The following is a 25,648-nucleotide window of genomic DNA, read 5'->3' on the forward strand; positions in this document are numbered from 1 at the left end:
TTTATTTTGCAGTGGGAATACAAATTCAAATCACAACCATCCAGGAAGCATTCACACAGAAGTTTTTTTCAGTCCCAGTGTGCTTTTTTTTTGTACAAGCATCAAGGAGAAACAGCAAAAGCCTGTCACAATCAATGCAGTTGAAGAGGACTTCAGACGTATACTTGGTTTGGAGAGGACCATAAACTTTGTCCACCACTGAACACAATCCTGTCACTTGTGGAGAAAAAGGCAAAGCAGCAATAACTAAGACTTGAGGACAGAAAAACTTTTTTGCTGTTGCTCAATAAGGAAGATTGCGTCTCCTTTCAACCATCCTAGATTTCCAGCTGCTCCGTCTCTCACTTGTGTTTATGATTCACCATATGAGACCCAATTACACCAGTGTAGTGTGACTTGAAATGAAGCTGAAGTCACAAAGATAGCGGGATGCAGGAATGAGTTCTAAAACCTGGAAATAAGTTGGTATTGTTGAACAGCCGCTTCCCTCGTGTCCAAGTCAATGGGTTTTCGTTTAAGTGCCTGAAATCAAGTATGATGTTGAAATGAGCTGAGCACAGTTTAATGTTTGGTACGAGTGAGTTAATATGTCAGAAAATACCACACTCTTTTGCTACTTATGTACGAAAAACATTAATAGCAGCAGAATATGAAAAAAAAAAAACGTGGCTAAAAGAGACACCAGAAGCTGTTGTGGACATTAAATCACACAAATGTAATGACGTCGTGCGTCTGAGCTGCAGTTTGTTCATAGCATAGCGTTAGCTCTTTAGTTGTAGCCACTGCACTGCCACTTCCAAAATATAAAAGTGGTGTTTATTTGTGAATATCAGCTTGCTGAGAAACAAACGTACATTAAATCTCAAGCACCTGTGTGACAGTTTATTTTCAGCAATGATTCAAAATAATCCAGTGTAAAAATTCAATTAGCTTTTGATCAAGGAAATCTGCGCTGATGCCAACTTCCAGGGTGACCTCTGAAAATATTTCATCCCTGCAGCACTCTATTCATCTCTATCAGTTATTTTTAGTGTGGAATAGATATCGTGTTTATAAGCTGCAGTCATGGTGGAATAGATTTAAACTCTTTCTTCTGCCGTCGTCATTCTTCCTCAACAACAATTTCTCCTCACTGAAATTAACTCTGGGTCAATGAAAATGGACAAAACATTCCCCAATGACTGTTGTACATTCAACTAAGTCAAAAACATTTGTTCCTCCTCAAATCTGTCAGTCACTCAACCCATTCTGAGTTTGTCCTGTGAAGGGCTGACAGACGTCGGACAGCCACCTTTCAAACACCTCCTGCATCTGAATCTTTTAGACTAATGGACTCCAGTGCCGCCTGGTTGAGACACTCCAGACGACCCTGAGCAGCTGTTAGCGCTTCAGCTGCATGCACAGAGACGCACGTGCAGCTGGAGTTTAATAGTGACGCAGACATTTCAAACCAACACTGCCTTTCAGCTTGGTTTCCTATAAATATTTGATTGATGTCACTTGATTGAGGAAACAACTGCCATGTAAAAAGATGTCTGAACAGGTCCAAGGTTAATTCTGATTTATCAGGTTTTAAAAAGGTGAATCTGGAGATATTTTTTGTTTATACTGTCAACAATTCCCATCCAAAGACCAAAGCCAGGAGTCGATTTTTTTTTTTTAAACGAGTTCTGTCTTGTGAATCTAAAGCCTGATGTTCCTGTGTGCCACAGAGCTCACTGACGCTGGTTGACTTGTTCCTTCGTTATGGTGAACTCCAGTTTATCTCCGTTCCACATTCAGCATCCCGCAGTCAGACAGGCTCATAAGAGCTCTAAATGTGGATTAATCCACCCAGGAAAATAGTCCCACACAGTTTCTCCTGTTGAGAAGCATTAACCAATAACTACAGCTCACACCTCTTTTAGCAAATTACCGCTGCTTTGTCGAAACAAATGGTGAGCCTTATTCACACATGCAGCCTTTCCCAGAAAAGTTCCAGCATTTTCCCTTAAAGGAGTCATGTGTGAATGAGAGCCAGAATCAATTTTCTGGGAAATCTGTTCTGATCATTTTCCCTCCTAAAGGCCCAGTATGAGTGGAGCTGAGTGTCATAACAGTGGAAATTACTAATGGTGCTTGGTAGGTTTTCCCAGTAATTTACTGGGAACTGGGTGTAAAGCCCCTTTCTGACAGGTCAAACAACCCTCTGAGACCCGAGACCTGCTGACAACCGGCTTAATCTGCATTGACTCCTGGCTCAAATGACTCGCGTATAGGGAGGTGTTCATTGGCTCTGTTTTTCAGTTAAAAAAACACAACAACAACACTCGCACAGTTGTGAGCACTGAGAGAGGAGAAAGAAAGAGGCACGTTTTCCAAAACGAATCCTGTTTCTACCTGTGTTTGGTTCAAAATGGTCGACAGGAACCAAAATTATTGCAACCGTTACTCGTCACGCGACTAAAATGAGCTTGACAATTAAATGACCAACACGATTTATGACAGTCTGGTGCCAAACATCTGCAATACCACACTTCGCAATGGTCCGTGTAAAAGTCCGTCCAGCTAAAAGTTTAGTTCTTGCTCAGTACTTGAACGCTTCAGATTATTTTGGTCCGCATCAATCATTTTGAGCCAAAGACCTCTGAAAATAGAACCCAGGCTGAAAAAAATACTAGAATCAGACATTTGCTGGTTTGAGTCTTTACATGGGATTTGTTCACATTTACAATATGGACATTATTGCTGGCCTTGTCCTTTCCAATGACTCTCTGTGGACCTCACTGACACCTGGCTTCTGTACAAACAACAAAGCATCATCCTTTCGCATGTAAATACAGAAAAATATTCGGGAGTCAAGCACATGTACAAAATGCAACAAATTGGATTTTATTATACAGTTGGTTCCAGTCCTCAGCGTTATAACTCAGACTGGTTTGATGGTGTACTGGGGACCATTTCCTATATACAAGCAACACGCTATTACAGGCGCAGTGGTGATATTTGGGACAAGATCATCAGCATGGATCATGTTTGATGATTTCTTGGTTAAATCTTGCTGATCCAGCTTCTTAAGACTGTGACACAGTGAGACAACAGTCGGACTGATGGTCCACATCTGTGGCCCTCCTGGGACAAAAATGGACAAGAGTGGTCGACAAACGCTGCTCCCCCAGGCTTTCTAGATTCCTGTTTTGAATGACACATACTGCCACCTGCTGGTATGGAGGGTTATTCCCTCTCAGAACATACGCGCTGGTGGACCTTCTGCTGAGTCTTTGCAGTGTTCAAGAGCGACTTTTTAGCCCAGACACATGTGATGAGGGGCGCTGCAACAGTCCGTCGTGGTTGGCGTTGTTCTGGTGTGTTTTCACCTTAATACCCTTAAGCCAAACATTAAAAAAGAAGGTGCTTTACCTCACAGCCTTACATACTCCTTTAAATATAAATCTACCTCTTAAGTAGGCGCCACTAATACTGGGGGGGGGGGGGGGGGGGCGCAAAGAAAGAAAGAAAAAGCAGCAACTCTGATGTCAGAGTGAAGACAGATAATATTTTTATACAGTGCAAAACTTATGATAAATCCTTCAAACTAATGCCTAAAAAGGAAGCAATGTACATAAATGCAGAGATGAAACATACATCTTTAAATATTACTGCATACAAAAAAGATCAAGTGAACTTAAGGTATGTCCGGGTTGGTTTGGTCTGCGAGAGCATAAGCATAAGGTTCACTGTGAGAAAGCATCTGTTGCCACAACAGCCGAGCAGGCTGATGATGTCTAATGAACATTGTTTCATCTAATTTGACCCCACCAGTCAGCTCACACCCCCAGAGGCTGACAGGTGCAGCTATACGCAGACTCAAGGGTCTGTGGCAGTTCACTGGGACATGTTTTTTTATTGTAAAGAGCAGAGATATTCAAGACAACTTGTGGGAAAGCTACAGAGTCCCACAGATTTACCTCATTACTGGAGCTGCAGTCAATTCTGAATGTTTAAATATTTGACTCCTTAGCATGCGTTCACACTGCAAACTACCAACAGGCGGTGAGATGATGCCTGGACGCGGCACCTCGTCAGCCAGTTGTACCCGATCGAGGGTTTTTACTCGTGCCAAGTTGTCTGAGCAATACGAGTGTTCGGATTTCTACAGTTTTCCATGTAATCGAACAATTTCTCAGCCATGTTGTCTTTCATGTTCTGATACAAATGTTGTTCTTTAAAATGAGTCCCAGATTTCAGTCCTACAGCAGCAACGACTGATTGAAGAGACCTGGAGGCAGCGTATTAAGCTCAACACAACGCTGACCCGGCATCTTCAACTTCTGATGCAAAGGTGGGCAACGCCTCCAGTTGAACGTTCATAATGGAGTTGATGGGACCACAAAAAGCCTTTTTCATGTTTCGGTTCAGTCTCGGTATAAAATTTGAGTCTCTAAGGAGGTTTTCATTTTAATGCCAAGTGCATTCAGACTGAGATTTGATAGATCTGAGTGAGGTGTTCCAGTGCCGCCTTGGAGGTTTCTGGCTATTAATCGAATAGACATTCTTCTTCGGCTCCATTTTGGTCTCCACCTTCCACTGGGGGAATTATCCAGCTAGCTGCTGGCTTTGCCTCTTTACCTTTTGACGAATGCTGGTTGAATTTATACACAGCTGGAGCACTTTGCTGAAAACTGCTTCCTGCCACAGTCACAAATAATGCTAATGAGAACCTAAACGGGAAAGTTAGTGTCAATAAAGCTACGAAAAGCAACAAAGCCTGGAGCTGAACAACACTAAAATACCACGTAGCTGAAATGGCAGAGTCGAGCAGGAATCATCTGTTGGTTTGGGTTTGTTGGAAAATATAGATATTGGATAACTTAAATATAAAGACACACTCTACAGCAGCTTTAAACATTGTTTCTATGACAACCAGGCAAGTCCCTTAAAGATGAACTTCCTTTAAGAAGCCATGTTTCAGAGCAGCTGTGGAACAGATATCATCAAAGAACTGATAAGAAGAATCAATGAGGGCAACCTTAGTATTATAAATATTTTCTATTCTATTTAAAATCAACTTCCAGATTTGACTTCAGGGCCTATAGGAATAGTTGTATGTCTTTCTGGAGGTCACGAGCTAGGAATGACTCTGACTGGCTGACTGGTTTGTTTTGACAGTCGTTTTATTTCATTTATTTATTTATTTTTGGTTTCTGCGGCCCAGATGCCTTCAGAGCACAAGAGCGGCCCCGTCAGCGAGGCTGTTTGCAGTGTGAAAGCACAGTGACTCATGTTGTTGCAAGGAGAGTTATCAGTGTCGCCGCAAATTACTGACTACAATACCACACCCACTCCTTTGAAGTTCCAAGAAATCCAAGAATATATGTTGATTTTTGAAACAGCCTCAATTTCTGACAAGTAGTGCAAATGTCTTGTGGCGGTAATGGCCAAGGTGCTCTTCATTAACACATTCAGTCAGTGCTTGTGCATCGATAAATATCAGAGAGAGACCATCCTTATTCAGTCGCTGCACTAGAAGGCTGCCGTCAAAGGGAAGAATGAAAATAAAGGCACAGAGATTCAGACTAGTCCTTTGCCTCCCTCCCGCCGTCTAGTTTCTAGAAGGCTCGGTCAACTGCCATCATCTTCAATACTCTTCACCACACAGGACCTGACTGTCGGCCCTGTGAGCTTCAGCCTTGATGTGTCAATCCACTGGATATTACCGCCTTAACCTCCCTTCCTCTTCCTCTTCCTCTCCCCGGGGACCTCTAACAGTCGCAGGCCTCCGCCAGTTAAAAGCGGTGGGTAGAAACAAACATCCAAAGCAGCAACAGCAGCAGCAGCAGTAAAATTCCACCACCTCCGCTCTATCTTGGAATTCAAACCTGATCCATTTATAGCCTAGCGTGATGCTACACAGTCACAACAAACATTTGAGACACATTACAGACGAACGGCTACACAAGGCGCAACAGGGAAAGGTACTTTCATCTTTTCAGGGATCCTGTTCTCTGCCGAGCATCCTGTTCCTGGCTGGCGAGATAAACATCCCGTTCAGATTTTACCGTCCTGGTTGCTTTAGTCTGGCAGCCAAAACAGCTGCTGCTTCCAGGTTTTTGAGGGTTGATATTGGAGAGCTACCAGAGACATGGAAAAATGCTGAGCTGATGAACAGGGTCACACAGGAGTGGAGGGTGACCTCTGCTCGCATCGTCACCTGCCACTGCTCTCCCTCTGATTACATCTGTTGAAACACATCAACTGGCTTCATGAGCGATTCCACCTTTCATGTGACTTCTAAAAAAAAAAATAAAAAAATTTTATATATATATATATATATATATAAAATCAAATGCATCAGCCTTCCTCTCAAAGTAGCGGTGGGCGACTCTCCCAAATTAGGTCACTGTATTTAACACATGAATTGGCTGTCTCATCTAACAACTGGAGCTAATCAGGTCACACGGGGACGCCACTGCGGAGCCATTCATCACACTTGAGTGAGTTATCAATATCAAGTCCAGTCTGGAGGATGAGAGGCTGTAGCAGGTGTTGTCAGTGCTTCAGCAGCAGGCTTCTGTATCCACACACTAATACAATGACAACAGACCACACACACACACACACACACACACACACACGCGCGCATGCGCACAAACACACACACCCGCGCGCACAAACACACACACACACACACACACACACAAATATGCATACATACTGGAGATTCCAAACAAAAATTTAAAAAATAAAATCAGTGTTTCACAAAAGGAGTTCTCTTTTTCGTTGACTTCAGCAGGGTCAGCCACAAGTACCACAACGAGACAAAAAAAAAATGCGCTGCTGCAGTGCATTCTGGGGATTTGAGTCAATATTTACAGCTCACGAACGATAATCAGCTCCTGTCGTTGCTGCAGCGATGTCCCATCACTCACCTAACAAAATGGCTACCTCTGTCAATACTCCCATTCATCTGTCTTCATGTCCAGATAGTTGAGAATGTTCTGGGCAAACTTCACCGCCTGCTTCCGCGCCATCTTCGTCACCTCGTCACCCTGCGGGTCCACAGCGTCCAACGCCAGCAGCTGTTTGGTCAACAGCTCCTCAAGCATCATGTAGCTCTTGTCAGCCCGCTTGCCGTCGAAGCCCAGCACTTGGGCCTGGAGGTCTGACAGGCTCCCCAAGACCAGCCACACAGCTCGGTGTGATGGGTGCTCGCTGGGGCCCGGCTGGCGGCGAGCCAAGGCCTCACGGAGGTCCAGGAAGGTGATGATGGCCTGGACCTCCACCACAGCACGGCGACGGGCCTCTCTGATGCATGGGTTCTTTGCTGTGTCCACCTGGTCTAGGTGCGTTAGGAGGCCCTGCAGGTCAGCTTTGGGTCTGTATCCGACGTCGCCCATCATGCAGTGCCTCAGGACGCCTTCTCGTAGGTGGGAAACGTGAGCTCGTACAGCCTCAATCTCACGGATGGAGTTGTTCTGCGCCAAGTCATATCTGAAGAAACAAATACGGAATTACTGGTTTGCCAAGTGCCTCCTTTACAACAAATCAGGCGTATGAGGGTCGAACAGCAGCAATTATGTCACAGTATCACAACTGGGATATTTTCCTTCCTACAGCTTTTCACCTGACAGTAAAGACTTTCAGGTGCGCCAACTAACCAGAGGAGGCGCTAGCGCAGTGACCAGGACCATACCCTCATTCAGCTTCACACTCGTAGACGGGGCCAATTGTGTTCGTGCAGATGCCAAACTAAATGAGAGGCAACTCCAAGAACTGAACCAGTGGCCCCCATGTTGGCTGGCAACACTGCACAACCTGCCCAACTCATCAGCATACTTACATAATGACATGGTTGCCAAATCCTTCATGAGCCAAGCACATACTTATCAGCTTTTCATAACAGCATGTTCATAAGTGGAGCTGATAACAGATGCTAGAATCAATCAATACTACCCCCGAACAATAATTTAGTACCAGCAGTGCTTTTGAGTCTGGAGGGAAAATGTCTGCAGTGTGACCATGAGAAGCCCCAGCTGTGCCAAGCTGGTGGTGGAGCGGAGGAGGCGAAGCAGCTCCATCACACCAACACACTAAATCCCAAATTCATAGAGGATGGAAAGCCTACCGCCAAAACAAAAGCACCTTGAAAGTGTGGTAAGTATCATCACGATGTGGTTTTTGTCAGGTTATCATTTAAGGGCACTGACTTTGAGATCTTTATGACTAAAGACGTGAGAGCAAACTATCCAGTGGTCAAAGGACACTTGAGCACTATGAGCGTGTTTAAAAAAAGAAAAAAGAAAAAAGAAAAAAGCTTCAGCACACCATCTTTACCTTTCTCTGTTAGATCTACAACAACTAATCGACTGATTCATTAGTTGACGGAAAGAAAATTGATCTGCAACAAAACTGATAAGAGATTTATGGTTCCACTTTTTATTTTTTACAAGGACAAACGTCAAACATTTCCTGGTTCCAGATTCTTAAATATTTGGATTTGCTGCTCTTTTGTCATTTCTGTCAAAAATTGAGGAGTATTTGGGTTTTGGACTGTTAGATGGACAAAAGGAGCACTCAGAACATGTCCATTTGGGCTCTTGGAAATTGTGATTTTTTTTTTCCAAATTTTCTCTTTAAGACAGAGTGCAGGAGATTCATTTCTTGGGGAAAACTGTCGTTTTGTCTCACTGTCCTCCCACGTCCCTATCCCTTAAACCAGTAGTGTGAAGTATTCCTTAGTTCCACATGTCGGAAGGATAAAGGTAAAAGATCTAAAACACTGCTGGTTTATCCAGAATTGTTCTGGATAATTGCGAGCAAATTAACTTTATAAGGTCATCCTCACGTTTGCTGTTCCATTGAGACACCAGTGAGTTCATTTTTACTGTTATGAAGTACAACACTTGACTCATTACTCCAGGCTGATGTTCTTCATAGGGAGTACTCAGTGGGTGTATGATAATGCCAGCAGAAAGCATCTATGGTACTGTGAACCTGGTTCACCTCTGACTGTTTCTGTGCTGAGTAGTTCAAATCAGAATTTAACAACAATCTTCCTTTAGTTCATTATTCAAAGCAGGTGGTGATGCACACAGCCGAAACTGTCAAGTACAGGAGCCTCTTGTTAGATCGTGGTGAACTTCTGCCCCTGCACTGAAATGATCTGATCACTGAAACAGACAGAGGAACCAGAAACTATTCTTCTGATAAGAACTGCAAAATTGCCAAAAAATTGATCTGGTTCCAAGTCCAACTGCTCAAATGCCAATATTGATAGGTTGGTGCTTTGTGGTCTACATTGACACCGATGGCCTCTTTTGTCAACGCTCGGTTCAAAAAAACCTTTTAGAATAGCATTGATATTAGTGTGTGATTACCAACACGCTGTTAAACATCAAGCGTGACGTCAACCAACCTGCTAATGTTTGCTATATTTAGGGATGTGCAATAAAACTGACATGGCAAAATCTCTCAGTTCCTTTGACAATACTTTGTTGCCCGTCCAGCCTCTAGCGTTTGATACCTCCCCTACTGGAGAGTCTGGTCAGCCATTTTAGCTTGTTTTGGCAGATGCTTTCACACAGATTTATGGGTAACGGATGCTGCCTTCAGAACAGACAACAGTCCAGGGGCAGATTAAAGGGATCTCAGGAGACAGGAAACACAAGGTTTGATCAGCCATTTATGTCTCGCTGCGTGCTAGAACCCCTCCTCAGGCAGCATTTCACCTGTTGCAGAGGGACTTAAGTAGTCGTTGCAAGTGAATTTAACATTTTTGATCTTTGATTCATAAAACAAACAATCTTAAGACAATAATAACCAGGAGAAACAAAACACAATATTTAGGATTTTAAAAAAGTTGTAAATAAGCCAGATCTGATCCAAACACTTAGGGCGACTTCATGTTTTAACAGGTTACATTTTCTATATTTCATTAATCAAAATTAACATTTCTGTAGTCACATTTTTCAAAACGTAGTTAATAGAACAATCTACAGATGAATCCCGAATGAACATTTCTAGCCTCAGGCAAAATCGGCTCATATGCCCCCTGAGAGTGATGCGTACCTGCGCGTGTCGTCTCCCTCCACCTCCAGGTCCAGATGTTTCAGAAGCCCATTTATCTCCTCCACCACCTGTTTCCTGTAATTTCTGATTGCTGCATTCCCAGAAACATCCAGAGCATCCAGCTCCACCTGCATCTCCGTCAGGATGCGTGACAGGTGTGCACAACTGTCTCTCCCGCTGAGGCCCATCAGCAGAGCCACCAGCTGACTGCGCGCCACGCTCACCTTCACCATCACCTGGTTGATGCAGTGCACGGCCTCGTGGGTCTCACCTGACAGGGGCAGGGAGAGGGTCTGCTGCTGTGTGCGCCCTTCGATTACATCCTGTACAGCACACAGACGTGTCAGCGCCCGGTACCGCGCCTTACGGAGTGGCACCCTCCCTTCGGTCTTGACCTGGGTGAGCCTCAGGATAAGCTCCTGCAGCGCATCCACCAACTCATCACTGATCTCAGTGACTCCACCAGAGCGTTGGGGTTCCACCACACGCTCATCCACCAGCCTCCGTGCCTCATTGCTCAGCTCCTCAATGGCCAGGCGGGATGGGTGGGTGGCGTTCTCCTCTAAATATCGCAGAAGACCCTCCACCTCCTGTGCTGCCCGCTTTCGTGCCCCCTGCAGCTCCATTTTGCCCTCTGTGTCCACCTGGTCCACCTCCAGCAGCATCCGCGTCAGGTCACGCTCCAGCCGCTTGTACTCACGATCATTCTGCAAGCCGCTGAAGGTGCAGACTTGAGGCCCCAGAGACGCCACCTCCTTCTGGACCTCGTACAGACGCATCATAGCAGGGTGCTGCGGATGATACGCCTGCTGCTGCTGCTCCATTGGATGTTGTGGCTGCTGCTGTGGACCGCCATGGTCCATCCTCTTCCCGCCATCAAAGGGCTTCCCAAACAGGCTGCAAAAAAGCCAGTATGTACGCAAGTTAGAACAATGAGCAACATCTCAAAGCAGCGAGAAAGAGCGTGTCAGAGGAACAGGGCGGGGAGCTAACATTGTCCTCTACTGAACACAATGAATAGACTCCTTCTGAAGTTTCTTTTTTGATTCTCATAATGGTTGAATAGGACCTCCAGCTAATGTCTGGATATCTGCCAAAGAGGCTGGCAGACGAGTCAGGCTCAGTAACATCAGCCAAACATTTAAAATTCTCCATGGAGTCCAGAGGAATTTTCAACAATGTCACCGGACATAAATGCTATTAATGAAGCCTCACTGTCACATGCACTTTAGCATATGAATGCTGTGACATTCCTGTGCTGGCGTGTGAGAACAAAAGTACTTTTCCTGCAGAAGTCTACCGGCAGCAAAGCATCAACACATCTGTGAATAGCAGAGCAAACGTGATTGACAGTCTTCAGGGTCAGACCTCACCGAGACGCAAAGGAAAAAGAAGAATTAGGTCGAAATTATTTGGAAAAACAAACAGAGACATGATGAGTGCTGACATCGGCTATCAGACGAGTTATTATTTGAAACATCTGTCTTAATAGCGACCCAGAATTTCATAATCGGTGTGTCACCCATTAAATCTAATTATTCCCATGATGTTCTTCTTAAATGGAAGGTCTGTGTTTCGCCCTGTTGGTCGCAGTCCGGTGACTTCTCTCTACTTAAGTGAGACGAATCAGTAGAGACTCAATCGTTGTGGTGCGACAGAGTTGACAAACACAGGTCAAAGATGATGTGACGACTTACATGTTAACTTGACTACCGATGACAACGCATTTGCAGGGTTTGTCCCACAGGTGTTGAGCGACTAACCTCACGCTGAATCAAAGCAGTATTTGGCATTACAGCAAACTACAATTTCCGAGGAGAGACAGCGAAGTGTCCCTCCATATGCACTTGAGTATATCGATTGACAGAAACAGGCAGACACTGGTCGCGGTCCGACTGACCTTGACCTTGTTTGTCACGTCTGCCCTCATTTCTTGTTCGACTTAACGGATGATCAATCTGAAGATAAACCAACGAAAGACAATCCAAGAGCAAATGGCCACATCCCGTAATACATTGATTCTGATTCTAATTCTACCCTTACAAGCATGCAAGACAATGAATGAGGTTAACCTACATTTGGTCTTGACAAGAACACCCACATGACAACCATTCGAAGGATCGCTGTGCTTTCCTTTCAGGCTTGTTGCTGACAGGAGGAGTATAAACCTCTAATCCACAAGACGCTGCCTGCCCGTCAAGCTTTAAATACTGAGGAGAAACTCAATGCAGCTGACCCAACATCGCAAATGTAAAAACCTGTCTGTGGATCTGCTCCTACGTGTAGAGGATGCGGTCAAACAGGTGCCTCAAGCTGTGCCAAGCGTTCCGAATTCAACTACGTGACAACAAGAGTTCTCATTAGCGCCAGACATTGTAACGATTCTGATGATCAATTAAGAGCTTCAATCCAGCTTCATCCACGAGGAGATTTGCTGCTTTTCTCCAGAAAGTGACTGATCACTCAACATGAAAACAGCTGCTAGTAAAAGTCCGTGTTCAATTATTTGTACGAAATAATGTCAAAATAATTGCAGCAATTAAGAGTCACTGAAACCTGGTGCCAGTAAATAGAGGTCAAAATAACTCTGCGCTTGATACAATCAACTGAATCGGATGATGAACAGTAACCAGAGCACAATGTGCCACAAGGAACCTGAAAGATATTTCACTCATCACAGGCCCCCCAGAGTGCTACCTTTGCAGCTCTTAGAGAACAAAATCCTTGAGTGACATTCTGGCCTGGGCACTGACCTGAGCCACGCAAAAGAAAGAGCAGACAAACCCCTACTAATCTTCGAATCATCCTCTAATGCCCAGCGTACATCAAAGTCCTTCTAGGTACGACTCACCACTCAGCAGCCATCGTGGAAACAGAGATCGTAGGCTAAAAGAACCAGACAGGCTCCTAAAAAATAAGGAAGGAGAACCAAAACCGCAGTTTAAATGTTCAGCGGCACGTTTTGAATCACTTCTTCAGACGAAAAGACTATTTTATGACATTTTTACCTAGAGGTTATACAACTCTGCATGCCTAAGGTTTCAGGTCCCCAACTCCTCCACAGCTCAACCCAGAGCGCCGTGACATGACGCTGTCAGCTCATCCCACCAGCATGTGTCTACGCTGAGGCTGCAATCGCTAAGATTTCCACCTTGGATGATTTTGCTACTCCTGTAGTTGCTGCCTCTTTCCATTATCCTAGGAAGAACTGTGATTAGGGTTCATGCTGAGCCAGAATATTGTCCAACATATGAAACAGCAAGAAGAACTCCAAGGCACTCTCATTTAGCAAAAGTTTAAAAAGCCTTTATTGTAGTGGCTTGGTGCCGATTCAAGCCTGTTTCATCGTAAGTTTCCCCATCCAAAGAGCACCTCAAACAAGCAGTCACTGAGTCCAGGAAGTGCTCCTAGACGGACATTTTGTGAATTTTCTATCATATAATGTTTTTAAATTAAAATTCCAACTGGCCTAATTTATGTACAAAAATTAGGACGAATAATAATATTAGTTACATTAAATTTTCAGCAGATGACAGGAATTTTATTTAGTTTTCTGGTAAAATAATAATAATTAATGAAGTACCTTCAGGCTCAGGCCCTAATAAAGCCAATATGGGGTGGTCTTGCACCTGGCCACCAGGTAATGGTGCGTTTGAAAAAAAAAAAAAAAAAAACTGCAAGAAGTTTGCTTGACAGCCCAAAAAGATAAATGAAAAAAAAAAATCTTTGTATCCATGAAAATTGATAACAAGCCTTTTTCTGGGGTAGAAGACAAAAAAAATGTTGCCATTTACTTCAGCATTTAGAGCCCCAGCGTAGCATCCCAAGCCTCCAGCTCCCTACCTGCCTATGATGCGGGCATCAGATCCACATGCATGGGTTAGTTTGATGGGTAAACAGCTCAACTTTTCCACAAGAATTAGCGAATGAATTACAGGGAGGAACAGGAGCCTAAAAGACATATTTTTTAAAAAATAAATACAAATATGAAATAGAAATAATTAATATCATAAGGATATTGATTCAAGCCAATATAACACCAGAAAGTGTTGCTCTAAAGGCAGAAGAAAAACAGAAACGAGCCATAATTTCAATGTTATGCGTCTTTCGAGTCACAATTTTTAGGTGGTTTGTTTCCTTGCTGATGTCTGTGGTGACACACAGGATTAAGTAAAGGAGCAGATTGTAGTTCTTACAACAGAGCGCGGTGCCCGAAAGCATGGAGTGATTTCTGAATGTGAATGCTGCCAGACAAAAAAAATGTGATATTTGATATTCAGAGCATCATTGACCCTCGTTAGAATAGAAGGGATTATGTATCAGCATTCCCTAAAGTACTTTTATGTAAGAAGGCGAGGGGCTGGGTATTTCCAGATCAGTGGATGAACGCATGCCGGGCCAAATCTGAGTATTTATTAGGATAATCTCAACAAAATCCAGCCCAGTTTGGCAAACGCCTCATCCCTCAGTTTACTCCACAAGAAAGACAAGGAAAAGGCTCCAGGCAGTGTCTGATGTGGTGTTCTTAAAGCACTGAGGCTCGTAAGCAGGAGTCACTCTTCCTTCCCGTGAGTCACACAACATGATACACCACAGATCTGAGCTGGAGGTAACGGCCAGCGAGCACCGCCTTCCTCAAACCATTCAAGCACCTTCCCAGCTCCATGCTCCTGCACGGCGTGGCGCATTATGTCATCCCCACAGAAGACACGGTTGTACGGTATCTACCGACCCTTGTGAGAATAAGCAAATCCACACCAGCAGTGACAACCGAATACCACACCTGCACATCTCCAGCTGCATCCTCCCTCACACACGCCAGCAGCACCAGCTTTTGCAGCATTATTTCTCACCTTTTCAAAACTCCAAACACATTCGCGCACATTTTCACGGATGTCTGTTTCCATCAGCCAGAGCAGGGAGTTCGTAGGGGGACGTGGCAAATGGAAAAAGCCAAAAATGAAGGCGATTTCGTCGGGAGTGATGATGCTCCGGTCAGCCTCAGCACCTCACGACTGGATGACTGCGGTCGGGCTGATATCGCCCCTCCCACAGACCACCAGAGGGGCTTCCTCGACCGACCCTCGCTTTACAAAAAACAACAACTTGTTTTATAAACTTAAATAACACCCGCACAACACCTCATACACGCTTAATCCATCAAAGCAGCTGCCGTCCACGTCCGCTGCTGCCCCATGAAAGCCATTGTGTGTGCCGAGCTAAGCTAGCGATGATCACCTGACTCTGCCCCACCTTGAGTCATAACTTGGACTTTTTGCTCTAAACACACTAGCCATGGTTACTTTTCTTAACTTACCTGCATAGCCAGCGTACAGCCATCTGAACAGTTTGACAAAAGTACGCAGCCCCTTCGATTTAAGCTCAACATTAGCCTACCTAGCTACCTTCTTTACTTTGCTGCCTGCGAGTACGAACTAACCCGGAGTGTCTCGTCGTCCGCTGGAGTAAAAGAAAACGTCAACACCGGCATTTTTCCTAAACTACATGTGATAATTAATACTTCTTTGGCATTTAATATATTGATAGTGACGTGGACGAAAGCAGACGAATCTCTTATCTTGCTGACTGCCAGTTTAACGGGTTGAAACGAAGTGTAAGTTTTGTTTGTCCAACATTGTTGGCGCTTCATTTATGTACGCCGACGTCCCGGGAGACGCAAGTTGCTTATTTGGTCGTATCCAGTTTAAAAATACAAATACTAATAGAATTACAGCAAAATAAACATTCCGCTTATGTTGTTGGACTGTTACTGAAGCACGGATTAATCTATGGTAGAAAGTAAGTGCCTTTATTCAAGTTGCTTACTGTACTTACGACCTTTAGAGTATTGTATCCAATTAGGGCTCAGAATCCCTGCATGATCACCGGGGGAAGTGGGGATGGAACCAACGACCCTTTGGTTGCTAGACGGCCAAGCCGCCCCTTTATTTTATTCATTTATTTCTATATATTTCACCTCCATTTTCAACTTTGAGGGAGGAGAACTATTTGCGGCATTTCAGTTTAAGTTATCACAAGGGTGATGACGACTATTTGTACCACCACCACCACTACTTATTATTATTATCATTATTAGTCGTAGTAGTAGTAGTAGTAGTAGCAGTAGTAGTAGAAATACAATTTCACATGCAACATAGAACTTACACTAATCGGGAGCAGAATTTCAAAACTGCAACAAAATTTAGGAACGAAAACAACAATAACAATAAACAATAAACACCAGTTTTTAATACCTACGTACAGTGGTTTATGTCCAAAGCATTGTGCTGAATCATTTTAATTTATCTTATCGATAGCTACTACATATTTTGAACGCCTCCGTTACTGTTGAACTATGAGACCACGCCCATCGTCCGGGCTTTCTCGGTGAGTTTCTAGAGCGCACCCTTTTACTGTTGAACATGTGACCCGACGGTTCGTAACAGTAGGACAAATATTGTTGGGTTGACTTCGTGAGAAAGCTGCTCGGCACAGTAGTGTTCGAGACACTTTAGTAGGTTTAATGGCTTCCACAGCAGCGGGATGTTCGACATGGAGGCTCTTCTGTCCGTTTACCCTCCCAGCTGCTCTCCGCTCGAACGGCTTCGTAGTCCCGGTCAGCGTTAGCCGGCGGTGCGCCTCCAAACCCGCACCTCAGCGATGCAAATCACCCAAGGTCCGTGCTGTGAATCACGGTACTTGATAACATTTTGTTGTTGTTGGAGCCATTAATGTTCACCTCCTTCAGATATCACCGAGCTGGTGATTTGATGAGACGTTTGTGTTCTGTGACGCCTTCAAGGCCTTACTGATAGCTCAGTTTTACCACTGTTCAAGTGTGTGTGTGTGTGTGTGTGTGTGTGTGTGTGTGTGTGTGTGTGTGTGTGTGTGTGTGTGTTTAATACCATAAAGTAGATGTGTCAGGTGTAACCAGGCGGGTTTTAGGGCGGAACAATAAGTCGAAAAAGTAACATGGACTTTGAGGTGTTGTGGCACTGCAATATCAGTCAAAAATAATCACATTAATATATGTTTTCATCGTCGTTCAGCTCCGGATTACATGTTGGAATTTTTTTGTTATGAGAATACAAAAATAAGAAATTGTAGTAATAATGTTCCATTTTGAAGAATCAGAAAGTGGAATTCCTTCACACACCTGTCACTACTGCCTTGATTAATTCACAGCTGACAAGATTCCGTTTGAAATTTGTGTAATTAAAGTTACGTTCTCAATCTGATTGAACATCTTGAAAATGGAATTATGAATGTAACTTTTTTTTCCCTTTTCACTCGAAATTTATTCTCATTTTAGGACCATGAATAGGTACAAGCTATCCTAACTCAGTAATTGTAACTTCATAGATTACACTACTTCTACTCTGATCAGTGTCACGATTATAAACCAAATTCATTTTCTACCTGTTTTGTGGTCTTGGAGTTGCTGCTGTTTTTCTCATCTTGCAGGCTGGATAGAAAAGATAACCAGGTTCCACGGAAGCTCGGAGGTCACGTGATATCCGTGTGTGTGTGTGTGTGTGTGTGTGGGTGGGTGGAGTATTTATGAAAAGTTTACCAAGTTATGTAAATTTGTCACATTGTGCCCTTCCCAGAGTATTGTATTATTATATTTCTGTTGAGTATCTCAGCTAATTTTTGATTTTCAGATGATTTTAGATTAAGGTTCCTGGATCTACCCTGTGACCCAGATCACGGGGTAGTTTTGTGTAATCCTAAAAACAGACGAAGGAACAAATGGAACCAGTAACTCCCCAGCATCATAAACTTCATGAAAACACCTGAACATTTCTGAGTTGTGAGTTATAGTACAATCAATTTATTGATCTGGTGTGTATTTGTACACAGAGATCAAATTTTCGACCGACGCCTGACTCCACACACGACTGGGTCGGTCCACCCAACCCTCTGTCAAACCTGCGGCCGATTGTCTACCACATCTCTGAGAACGAGACAGAGCTGGAGAAACGTGTGCGGTGCCTGAGGCAGGAGACGGAGGACTGGAACCACAAGTTCTGGACCGAGCAGAACATCTCCTTCAGCAAGGTTCAAATGTGCTCTTCATTAGAAACAATGCATGAAGGAAATTAATGTTAATGCGCACTGAGGCGTTCAACAATTTACGGCTTTCTGACACATTAAATGAACCTCTCTTTTGAAGAAATGCAGTGTCAGCTACATCAGGTGTGTTTGAAAACTGAGCCTGTGAATTCAGTGAGTGCCAAACTCCAACTCACCAACACCTCATGTCTCGTTGATAAAAAGAGCAGCATTGTGGTTGTGCCCACAAACTCAGCCAGAAACGTGGGTGTCATGATTGATGACCAGCTGACCTTTAAGGTTCATGTGGCCTCAGTTTCTCAGTCTTGCCGTGATGCCCTCTACAACATCAGGAAGATCAGACCCTTCCTGACCCAACAGACCACACAGCTTCTGGTTCAGGCTCTTGTCATCTCACGCATTGACTACTGCAACTCTCTTCTGGCAGGCCTCCCTGCAGGCTCATTCAAGCCTCTGCAGATGATCCAGAATGCAGCAGCACGTCTGGTCTTCAACCAGCCCAAAAGGGCACATGTCACCCCACTGCTGGTTTCTCTTCACTGGCTTCCAGTGGCAGCCAGGATCAAATTCAAGGCACTTCTCTTGGCTTACAAAACAGTCACAAGAACGGCTCCAGCCTACCTGGAATCCCTGATCCAGGTCTACTCTCCTTCTCGCCCACTACGCTCTGCATGCGAAAGACGCCTGGTGCTTCCAGCCCAGCGCTGCTCCAAATCCCTAGCCAGACTCTTCTCTTCCATTGTTCCCAAATGGTGGAACGAACTACCCAACTCTGTGCGTTCTGCTGAGTCCCTCTCTACTTTTAAGAGACAATTGAAGACTCAGTTGTTCAGAGAGCACCGAGGCACTGAACCTGACTCTTCTCCTCTTTGGGGTAGAATAAGTCAGAGGGTCCAAGACCCAGCACTTAGTGATTATGTAGCACTAACTGTGTTGTGTGATGTTGTATGTTTGTCCAAAAAAAAAAAAAAAAGGAGGGGGGGTGCGACACTTCTTCTGCCACTAGATGGCAGTACCTGTGACCAAATCACAACTGAAGCACTTTTGCGCTTCCTATGGGTTTTTCCTTAAGTCTGAATTCTTGCTTGTGTTGTACGTCGCTTTGGACAAAAGCGTCTGCTAAATGAAATTGTAGAATTGTAAATGAAAACAGCGTCAGAACCCAAAAAACGTGTTCAGTGGATTCGGGTTCGAGCCCCGTTTGGAACACGGGATCTTTCTGTGTGGAGTCTGCATGTTCTCCCTGTTCCTGCTTGGGTTCTCTCCGGTACTCCGGCTTCTTCCCACAGTCCAAAGACATCAAGAGGGGACGAGGTTAATCAATCCATCCATCCATTGTCTTCCGCTTATTCCTACATTAAGGGTCACCGGGGGGTGGAGCCTATCCCAGCGTCAACGGGCGAGAGGCAGGGTTCACCCTGGACAGGTTACCAGTCCATCGCAGGGCCAACACATAGAGACAGACAACCATTCACACTCACATTCATACCTACGGTCAATTTAGAGTATCAATCAGCCTCGTCCCCTCTTGATGTCTTTGGACTGTGGAGGAAGCTGGAGTACCAGAGAGAACCCACGCAGGAACAGGGAGAACATGCAGACTCCACACAGAAAGATCACGTGCCCGAGCGGGGACTCAAACACAGAACCTTCTTGCTGTGAGGCCACAGTGCTGACCACTGCACCACCGTGCAGCCCATGAGGTTAATCCAGACTCTAAATTGACCGTAGGTGTGACTGGGAGAGCCAATGGTTGTCTGTCTCTATGTGTTGGCCCTGCCATGGTCTGGTGACCTGTCCAGGGTGAACCCCACCTCTCACCTAAAGGCTGCTGGGATAGGCTCCAGCCCCCTGCACCACCCTTAACTGGATAAGAGGTAGAAAATGGATGGATGGACTCTACACAATCAACTCTGATCAAAGTAAACAACAGAACAAGCTAGTTTTAATGTTAGCTGACAAAAAGTAATGACAAACGCTTGTTCAAATGCTGAGATAACACGATAAGAAAACTACCATTGTATTTACTTCCAATCTCACTATAAGTTTTTATTTTGCTAAAGTAAAATATTAGGAACCACTTCAACAGGAAACCCAAAACTGCAATGTGTTTTTTTTTTTTCAGACACTGGTTCTGTTTGGTGTTGCACAGTAGACACAACAAACTGAACTGGTGGAGCAGGGACCCAGCAGTATTTTGGGCATTAAAGTGATTTCTGATTGATAATTTGATAAATGTGATGAACCTTTATTGAGTCTTAAAGAACCACATGATGAAATTACTTATTCACATTCCAGTGAGCATAGTGCTAACTGGAAGTAGCTATCGGTCCCTGGTGCTCTGCCCACAGAGCGTGCTCAGTGTGTCGCCACAGACAAACTCCATCTTGTGTGAAATGCAGAGATTCACCCGGCGATGATGGTGAGACATCATCAGGCGAGGGCTTGAATGGGAGGAATGTTCATTCCTATGAAAATATGATGGGCTGTAGCTTTAAGACATACAGTATGATATATAACAGGTGTTCTTTTTTTTTTGCAAAAGCAGCTCATTGCGCCTTCTGAATCAATAACATGGTGTCACTGCAGGAAGTAGTGAGCCTTTCACAACGCTGACTCCTCTGTGGTATGCAGGTTTGAGTTTTCACCAGCAGAGAGCAGCATTTCAGAGGAAAACATTTAGATTTGCGGTAGGAGCTGTCATTCTTCTTCTGTGTGTACCGAAATCAAATACTAACAGTTTGAAAAAAATGATTTCAACTTTTGATCCCAACTCAGGTTCCACTTGTCAGCATTCTCTCTGTTAGTTGCCTCTTGAGCTGAGAATTAGCAGTTTAAACCCTCGCACGGCTCAAGGCTGGCCCGGGGCCATGTAGGGCTAATAACTCTTAACAACTCTCCCACCCAGTAGAAAGAGTTGAAAGTCTAATTGATTTGTGGGTGTGATGATGAACGTAGCCAAGGAGAGAGCATCCAACTTCCTTCTACATCCCTGCGGAAACTTTTACGAACGAGGCTACGGATGGGCCAGTCATTATAGAAGAAGATAAATTAGTTTGTGTCAGGGGAAGTCAATTTTGAAAACCATTCATGTTGAGACCTGTCAAAGTCCTGCATCTCATCATCTTCCCTGTCTTTTTTAAAATTTCTTCATGGCTTCTCTGCAGGAAAAAGATGCTTTCATCATCTCTAAGCTGAAAGCTAAAGGCTTGTCTATAAGAGACAAGCAAGGTAAGGCCAAGTTAAGACTCATTTACACACAAACTCTTTAACAGATTTCATTTAGGAACACATAAATTCCCAGAGATTATTTATGTTGGCGCACTGACTTTCATTCCTACTTGCTAGCGCCCTGATGCACTGTCCTTGCCATATGTCACTTGGGCTGACAATATAATGCAGACCGCACTAACTAAGCAAACATTAGCCATCGACATTTCAAGCAAGTGTGATGGCTCAGCAGTGACTTACTTTTTTTCGGATGATCAGCCAAAATCCTAGTGGATCTGTGACATGCCACCTTCCTTTGGCAGACCTGGCACTCGACTTTTTGGGGATTGTCTCTGCAAATTTGGAAGTTGTTCCAGATGTGTGGCTTTTTTGACCTGTGTAGTGGCTGTGGAGAGGCCACGTGTCAACAGCAGGACTTAAGATGAGACCTGGGACTCAGAAAACTATGAAATTTAAGCTCTGTCCAAGAATAAGTCATGACAGTTCCTCATGAATAATATTTGTAATGTTGAGCCACGACCGCTGCCTTTTTTGGATGATTGATGTGGCCTACTGAAGAAAAGAAACATACAACCCCATCAAATACTGAGGTGGGAGTTGATTGCCATGGCAATCAATGAAGCTTCGAAGCCCTGAAGAATTCGGGTCAGATTTCACATCTTTTTAGTTGCAGATAAATTCTGTTTATTTATAAAGGTAACTGCTTGTTTTGATTGACATCTTCGACCGAATCGATGTTCCCTGGTAAAAATTGATTTCCGTGGAATCAATCTAATATTCAGCAAAACATTTCTCTCCCTTCTGTCTAAGTGACCAAGGAGAGATCCATATCTGCTCCCTCGATTGTCATCAGGACGTAGATGCTGCATGAGTAAAATCCTGCAGTACCACTTGTGTCAGCAGAGGCCGCTGCTGCTCCACAGAAGCCACACAACGTTGCTTTAACAGTGACAATTCAAAAACACAGCGAACAGCACTTATTTTATGCATTGGCTGCTTATTTAAAAAGAAAATGCATCCTAATGAGATATAATGTTGTCTGCTGCGCCTTCCCTCCCCCTCAGGACACCGGCACTCCCTGAACAGTGAAGAAATGGCTGTGTTCTACAAAAGCTTCCTGGACAAAAATAGAATACGACATGCAAATTATAACAAGTGAGTTGTGTTGCAGCAGTTGTTCCCATGGTGCTGGAGCATCTGTCTCCACGGGAGCTGTGGGTGTTAACCACGATGGTTTAATGCTGCATCTCATGTACTGAGAACAACAAACAGAAGGCTTTGAAGAGCATTTCTTGAATTAGCATTGCAAATTGGCTGGTGTGTTTTTATATTTGTGAATTCTCTATAAAGAAATTTGTGTTTTCGGCTCACATATGTCACCCTTGTGTTTTTTTTTTGTTTTTTTTTCTGTGTGGGTTTGAAGTCCCAGTCTTATTGCACAACTGTGTCAGAGTTATTTTTGTAATTGTTTTTTGTTTGGGTAGAAAAAGAAAGGCAACTGAATTTCCCCTTCCATCCCTTAAAGTTACACACCAACTTTTCAGGAAATGCTCTCGTGGTCCATCATGCCAGACCAAAGGACAGATCTCCTTTCCTCTGTGCTGCGTCACGGAGCTGAGAACCTCAGAGACCAGCTGACTACTAGGAGGCTTAGCTCAATGAATAGTCACGGGTGGGCAGGCTAGCCTACCTCTGTCAAAACTCCTCAGATAGACCAGGTTCAGGGTGATGGTTTGTTCAGCAGGAATCAAAGTTGGCCATGATTAGCAGCAATTGCGTCAAATCATTGCGCCCAGTCAGGAAAATTGATCTGTCTATGTGTATGATTCTAAAATTACAACATCTTGTCATTTTGAGTTTGATTGTGAACGTGATACCCAAACCTGATTGTATGAATGCAGGCAAAGACTGTTCTGGATATTGATTGACTTTCACTGACTTCTACAAACATTTCCCATCCGTTACCATTCATTGTGCTAAGCTAACTAGCAGGTCTCAGCATCCTCATGCAGCACAGGAGATCCATCTTGCCTGGCTCAGGCTTGAAGAGCCTCATTTTTTTTCTGTCCCATGAGGAAGTGATCACAGGGCTACAAAGTGTGTGCCTCAGTGGACCCGCCCACAGCCCTACTCCGCCATCTGATTGGCTAGTGTTTGGTTTCTTTAGGTGTGTGGAGCGAGATGGATCAGGGTCAGAGCTCAGCCCACTAGAGGAAGAATAGGAGTGACTCACCACAGAACATGGGTGTCAAACACATCAAATATTGGTTATTATTGATGGAAGATTTTGAAAGGACACTTCAGGTGATGATGTGACTTTGCATACCCCAGTTAGGGAAGCATGGGGCTCAATCATAGTCCTCAGCCTTTTCTAACATCAGCTCAACCGTGACGTCAGCAGAGAAAGGATAAAAATATTAAGAATAATTTTTTCCCCTTTACACTGGTAGAACTCACGTAGCCCCTAGAGCCTCCATGCCAAACGTAGTGGAGCTGATCAAATATGAACTACGCACACAACAGTCTGATAAAGATGAATTTAACTTCTTCTTTTTCCTCTCCTTTTCTGTCCAGGGAGTGGTATCGTCGTAACTTCACTATCACCCTCCTCATGGCTCGAGTCACCCTGCACAAGGCATGGCAGAGAACTATCAAGAGATGGAGCGCTGCCTCCAAAACCTGATAATAAACAAATCTCCCTGTCATGGTTTGACTTGTCATGCTTCATGCACCTCACACTTGTTCAGCTGGTATGAATTTAAAGACAATGATTCTATTGGATGTTTTAAACAAATGGGGCTTCTACGCTCAAGTCAACCCCTAAAATGGCCAAAAAAGTGCCAAAGTGTGTTTTGACCTGCTCCAAACATGTCCTGTTGCTTCAACACAGCTTTGCTTGTTGAAACAACTGATAGTTCCTCTTCTGTGACACATTTTTTTGTGCTGCTGTTGCTCAATCATTCCTGCAGTAGCCTAGAAGAAAAGAGCAAAAACTTTCCCTAACAGTTTAAAATGCCCTTTCACTTGGATGTTGGAGCTCCACAGTTTGATACTGCAGGGGAACTTTTTTCTCTGTCTTCACATGCAAGTTAAGAAATAATTACTGACATCACAACTAAGTCATCAGTAGGAGACATCTTGTGTCCAGGACTTAGACCTGAACAATATTTGCATATCAAAATTCCATATTTCTAGTCAAGGACGTGGCAGATGTAATTCAGCCTCTGCTGTGGTGACGGTTGTAGGCAGGAGGCATCATGACTTTGCATTGTCAGTCTGCCCAACCGTATGTACTTTTGTCCCATTTTGTCAACCCGGTATACCAAGACTGCCTTGAGGGAATTTCTCCTAATTTTTCCACAAATGTCCTCTGGGACTAGAAAGAATGAGCTGAAAAGATCTTGGTGGTCAAAGTCAGCTGTAGAGGTCTTTTTTTGGTTCCTTATACCCCTGGAAGGGCTCTTAAGGATGTAAATGAAGTAAGAAAAAATAAAATTCAGCATTTCTAGTTTTACAATGTTATTTTTAAACTTTATTTGAACTTTTTTTTTTAAATGAAAAGCAACAATCAAAAAGGAGAAGCATTTCTGGAGCAGATTTTAACTATTAATAATAACTAAAGAACCATGTCACTCAAACCACACACTGATATATCGTCTTATTTACCTCCAGACATTCCAGTAATTCTGTAATGTGGCAGCCAGGAGACACTCAGTGAGACGTGTGGATTAATTAAAGATCATGCCTCTGTACCGACAACAGCAGAGGGTCAGGGGCTTTATGTTTTCATTGTCCGTTCATACGTCTGCCTGTTCTGTTCTTAATGGGGTGTCTCAGAGATAGGTTGAAGGAATTTTTCCAGATTTTGGCACAAACATAAACTGGGACTCTGGGATAAACTTTGCTGGTCAAGGGTCTCTGTCACCTCATATGAATGCAATATCTCAAGAAGGTCTTCAAGGAATTTCTTCAAATGAAGTGAAAGCATACTTAATATATCAGCCATAACTTTTTGAGTTGTTACTGCTAGTGGTAGACCCATGTTTAGCAGAAATACTTTTTAATCCAAGTGATATTTTGAGTGTCTGTATTGCATTTGATGACAGCGGCGTGTGCACATTTGACTTTTATCCCATTAGATTTCATTAATAAAATAGGTTCAGTATAAAAAGTATTATTGCTTTAGCGGAATCATGCTTTATGTTTAATAACAATAATTGATGGCTGCACGGTGGTGCAGTGGTCAGCACTGTCACCTCACAGCAAGAAGGTTCTGGGTTCGAGTCATGGCTGG

General features: G+C 43.9%; 2 protein-coding genes across 5 annotated transcripts; one reads left to right on the top strand and one right to left on the bottom strand.

The window, feature by feature from the left end:
- Positions 1-17,546, bottom strand: bag5 (BCL2 associated athanogene 5). 4 transcript variants are annotated; one of them, XM_086181789.1, is made up of 3 exons: positions 17,467-17,546; positions 10,048-10,944; positions 1-7,470 (listed from the first exon to the last, which is right to left on the bottom strand). In XM_086181789.1, the coding sequence occupies exons 1-3, from the start codon at positions 17,502-17,504 to the stop codon at positions 6,930-6,932; spliced, it is 1,476 nt and encodes a 491-aa protein (XP_086037915.1). In that variant the 5' UTR covers positions 17,505-17,546; the 3' UTR covers positions 1-6,929. The 4 variants fall into 4 exon arrangements, with proteins under 4 accessions (XP_086037915.1, XP_086037918.1, XP_086037917.1 ...); XM_086181792.1 differs by lacking the exon at positions 17,467-17,546 and adding an exon at positions 15,488-15,940; XM_086181791.1 differs by lacking the exon at positions 17,467-17,546 and adding an exon at positions 15,365-15,939.
- coa8 (cytochrome c oxidase assembly factor 8) lies at positions 16,448-24,077 on the top strand. The gene is made up of 5 exons (XM_086181795.1): positions 16,448-16,723; positions 17,911-18,108; positions 21,291-21,354; positions 22,419-22,509; positions 23,929-24,077. The coding sequence occupies exons 1-5, from the start codon at positions 16,571-16,573 to the stop codon at positions 24,035-24,037; spliced, it is 615 nt and encodes a 204-aa protein (XP_086037921.1). The 5' UTR covers positions 16,448-16,570; the 3' UTR covers positions 24,038-24,077.
- The last annotated feature ends 1,571 nt before the right edge of the window (positions 24,078-25,648 follow it).

Source organism: Aulostomus chinensis, chromosome 17, assembly GCF_037954235.1.
Source record: "Aulostomus chinensis isolate RoL2024-O1b breed Wild chromosome 17, RoL_Achi_v1.0, whole genome shotgun sequence".
NCBI classification, from domain to species: domain Eukaryota; kingdom Metazoa; phylum Chordata; class Actinopteri; order Syngnathiformes; family Aulostomidae; genus Aulostomus; species Aulostomus chinensis.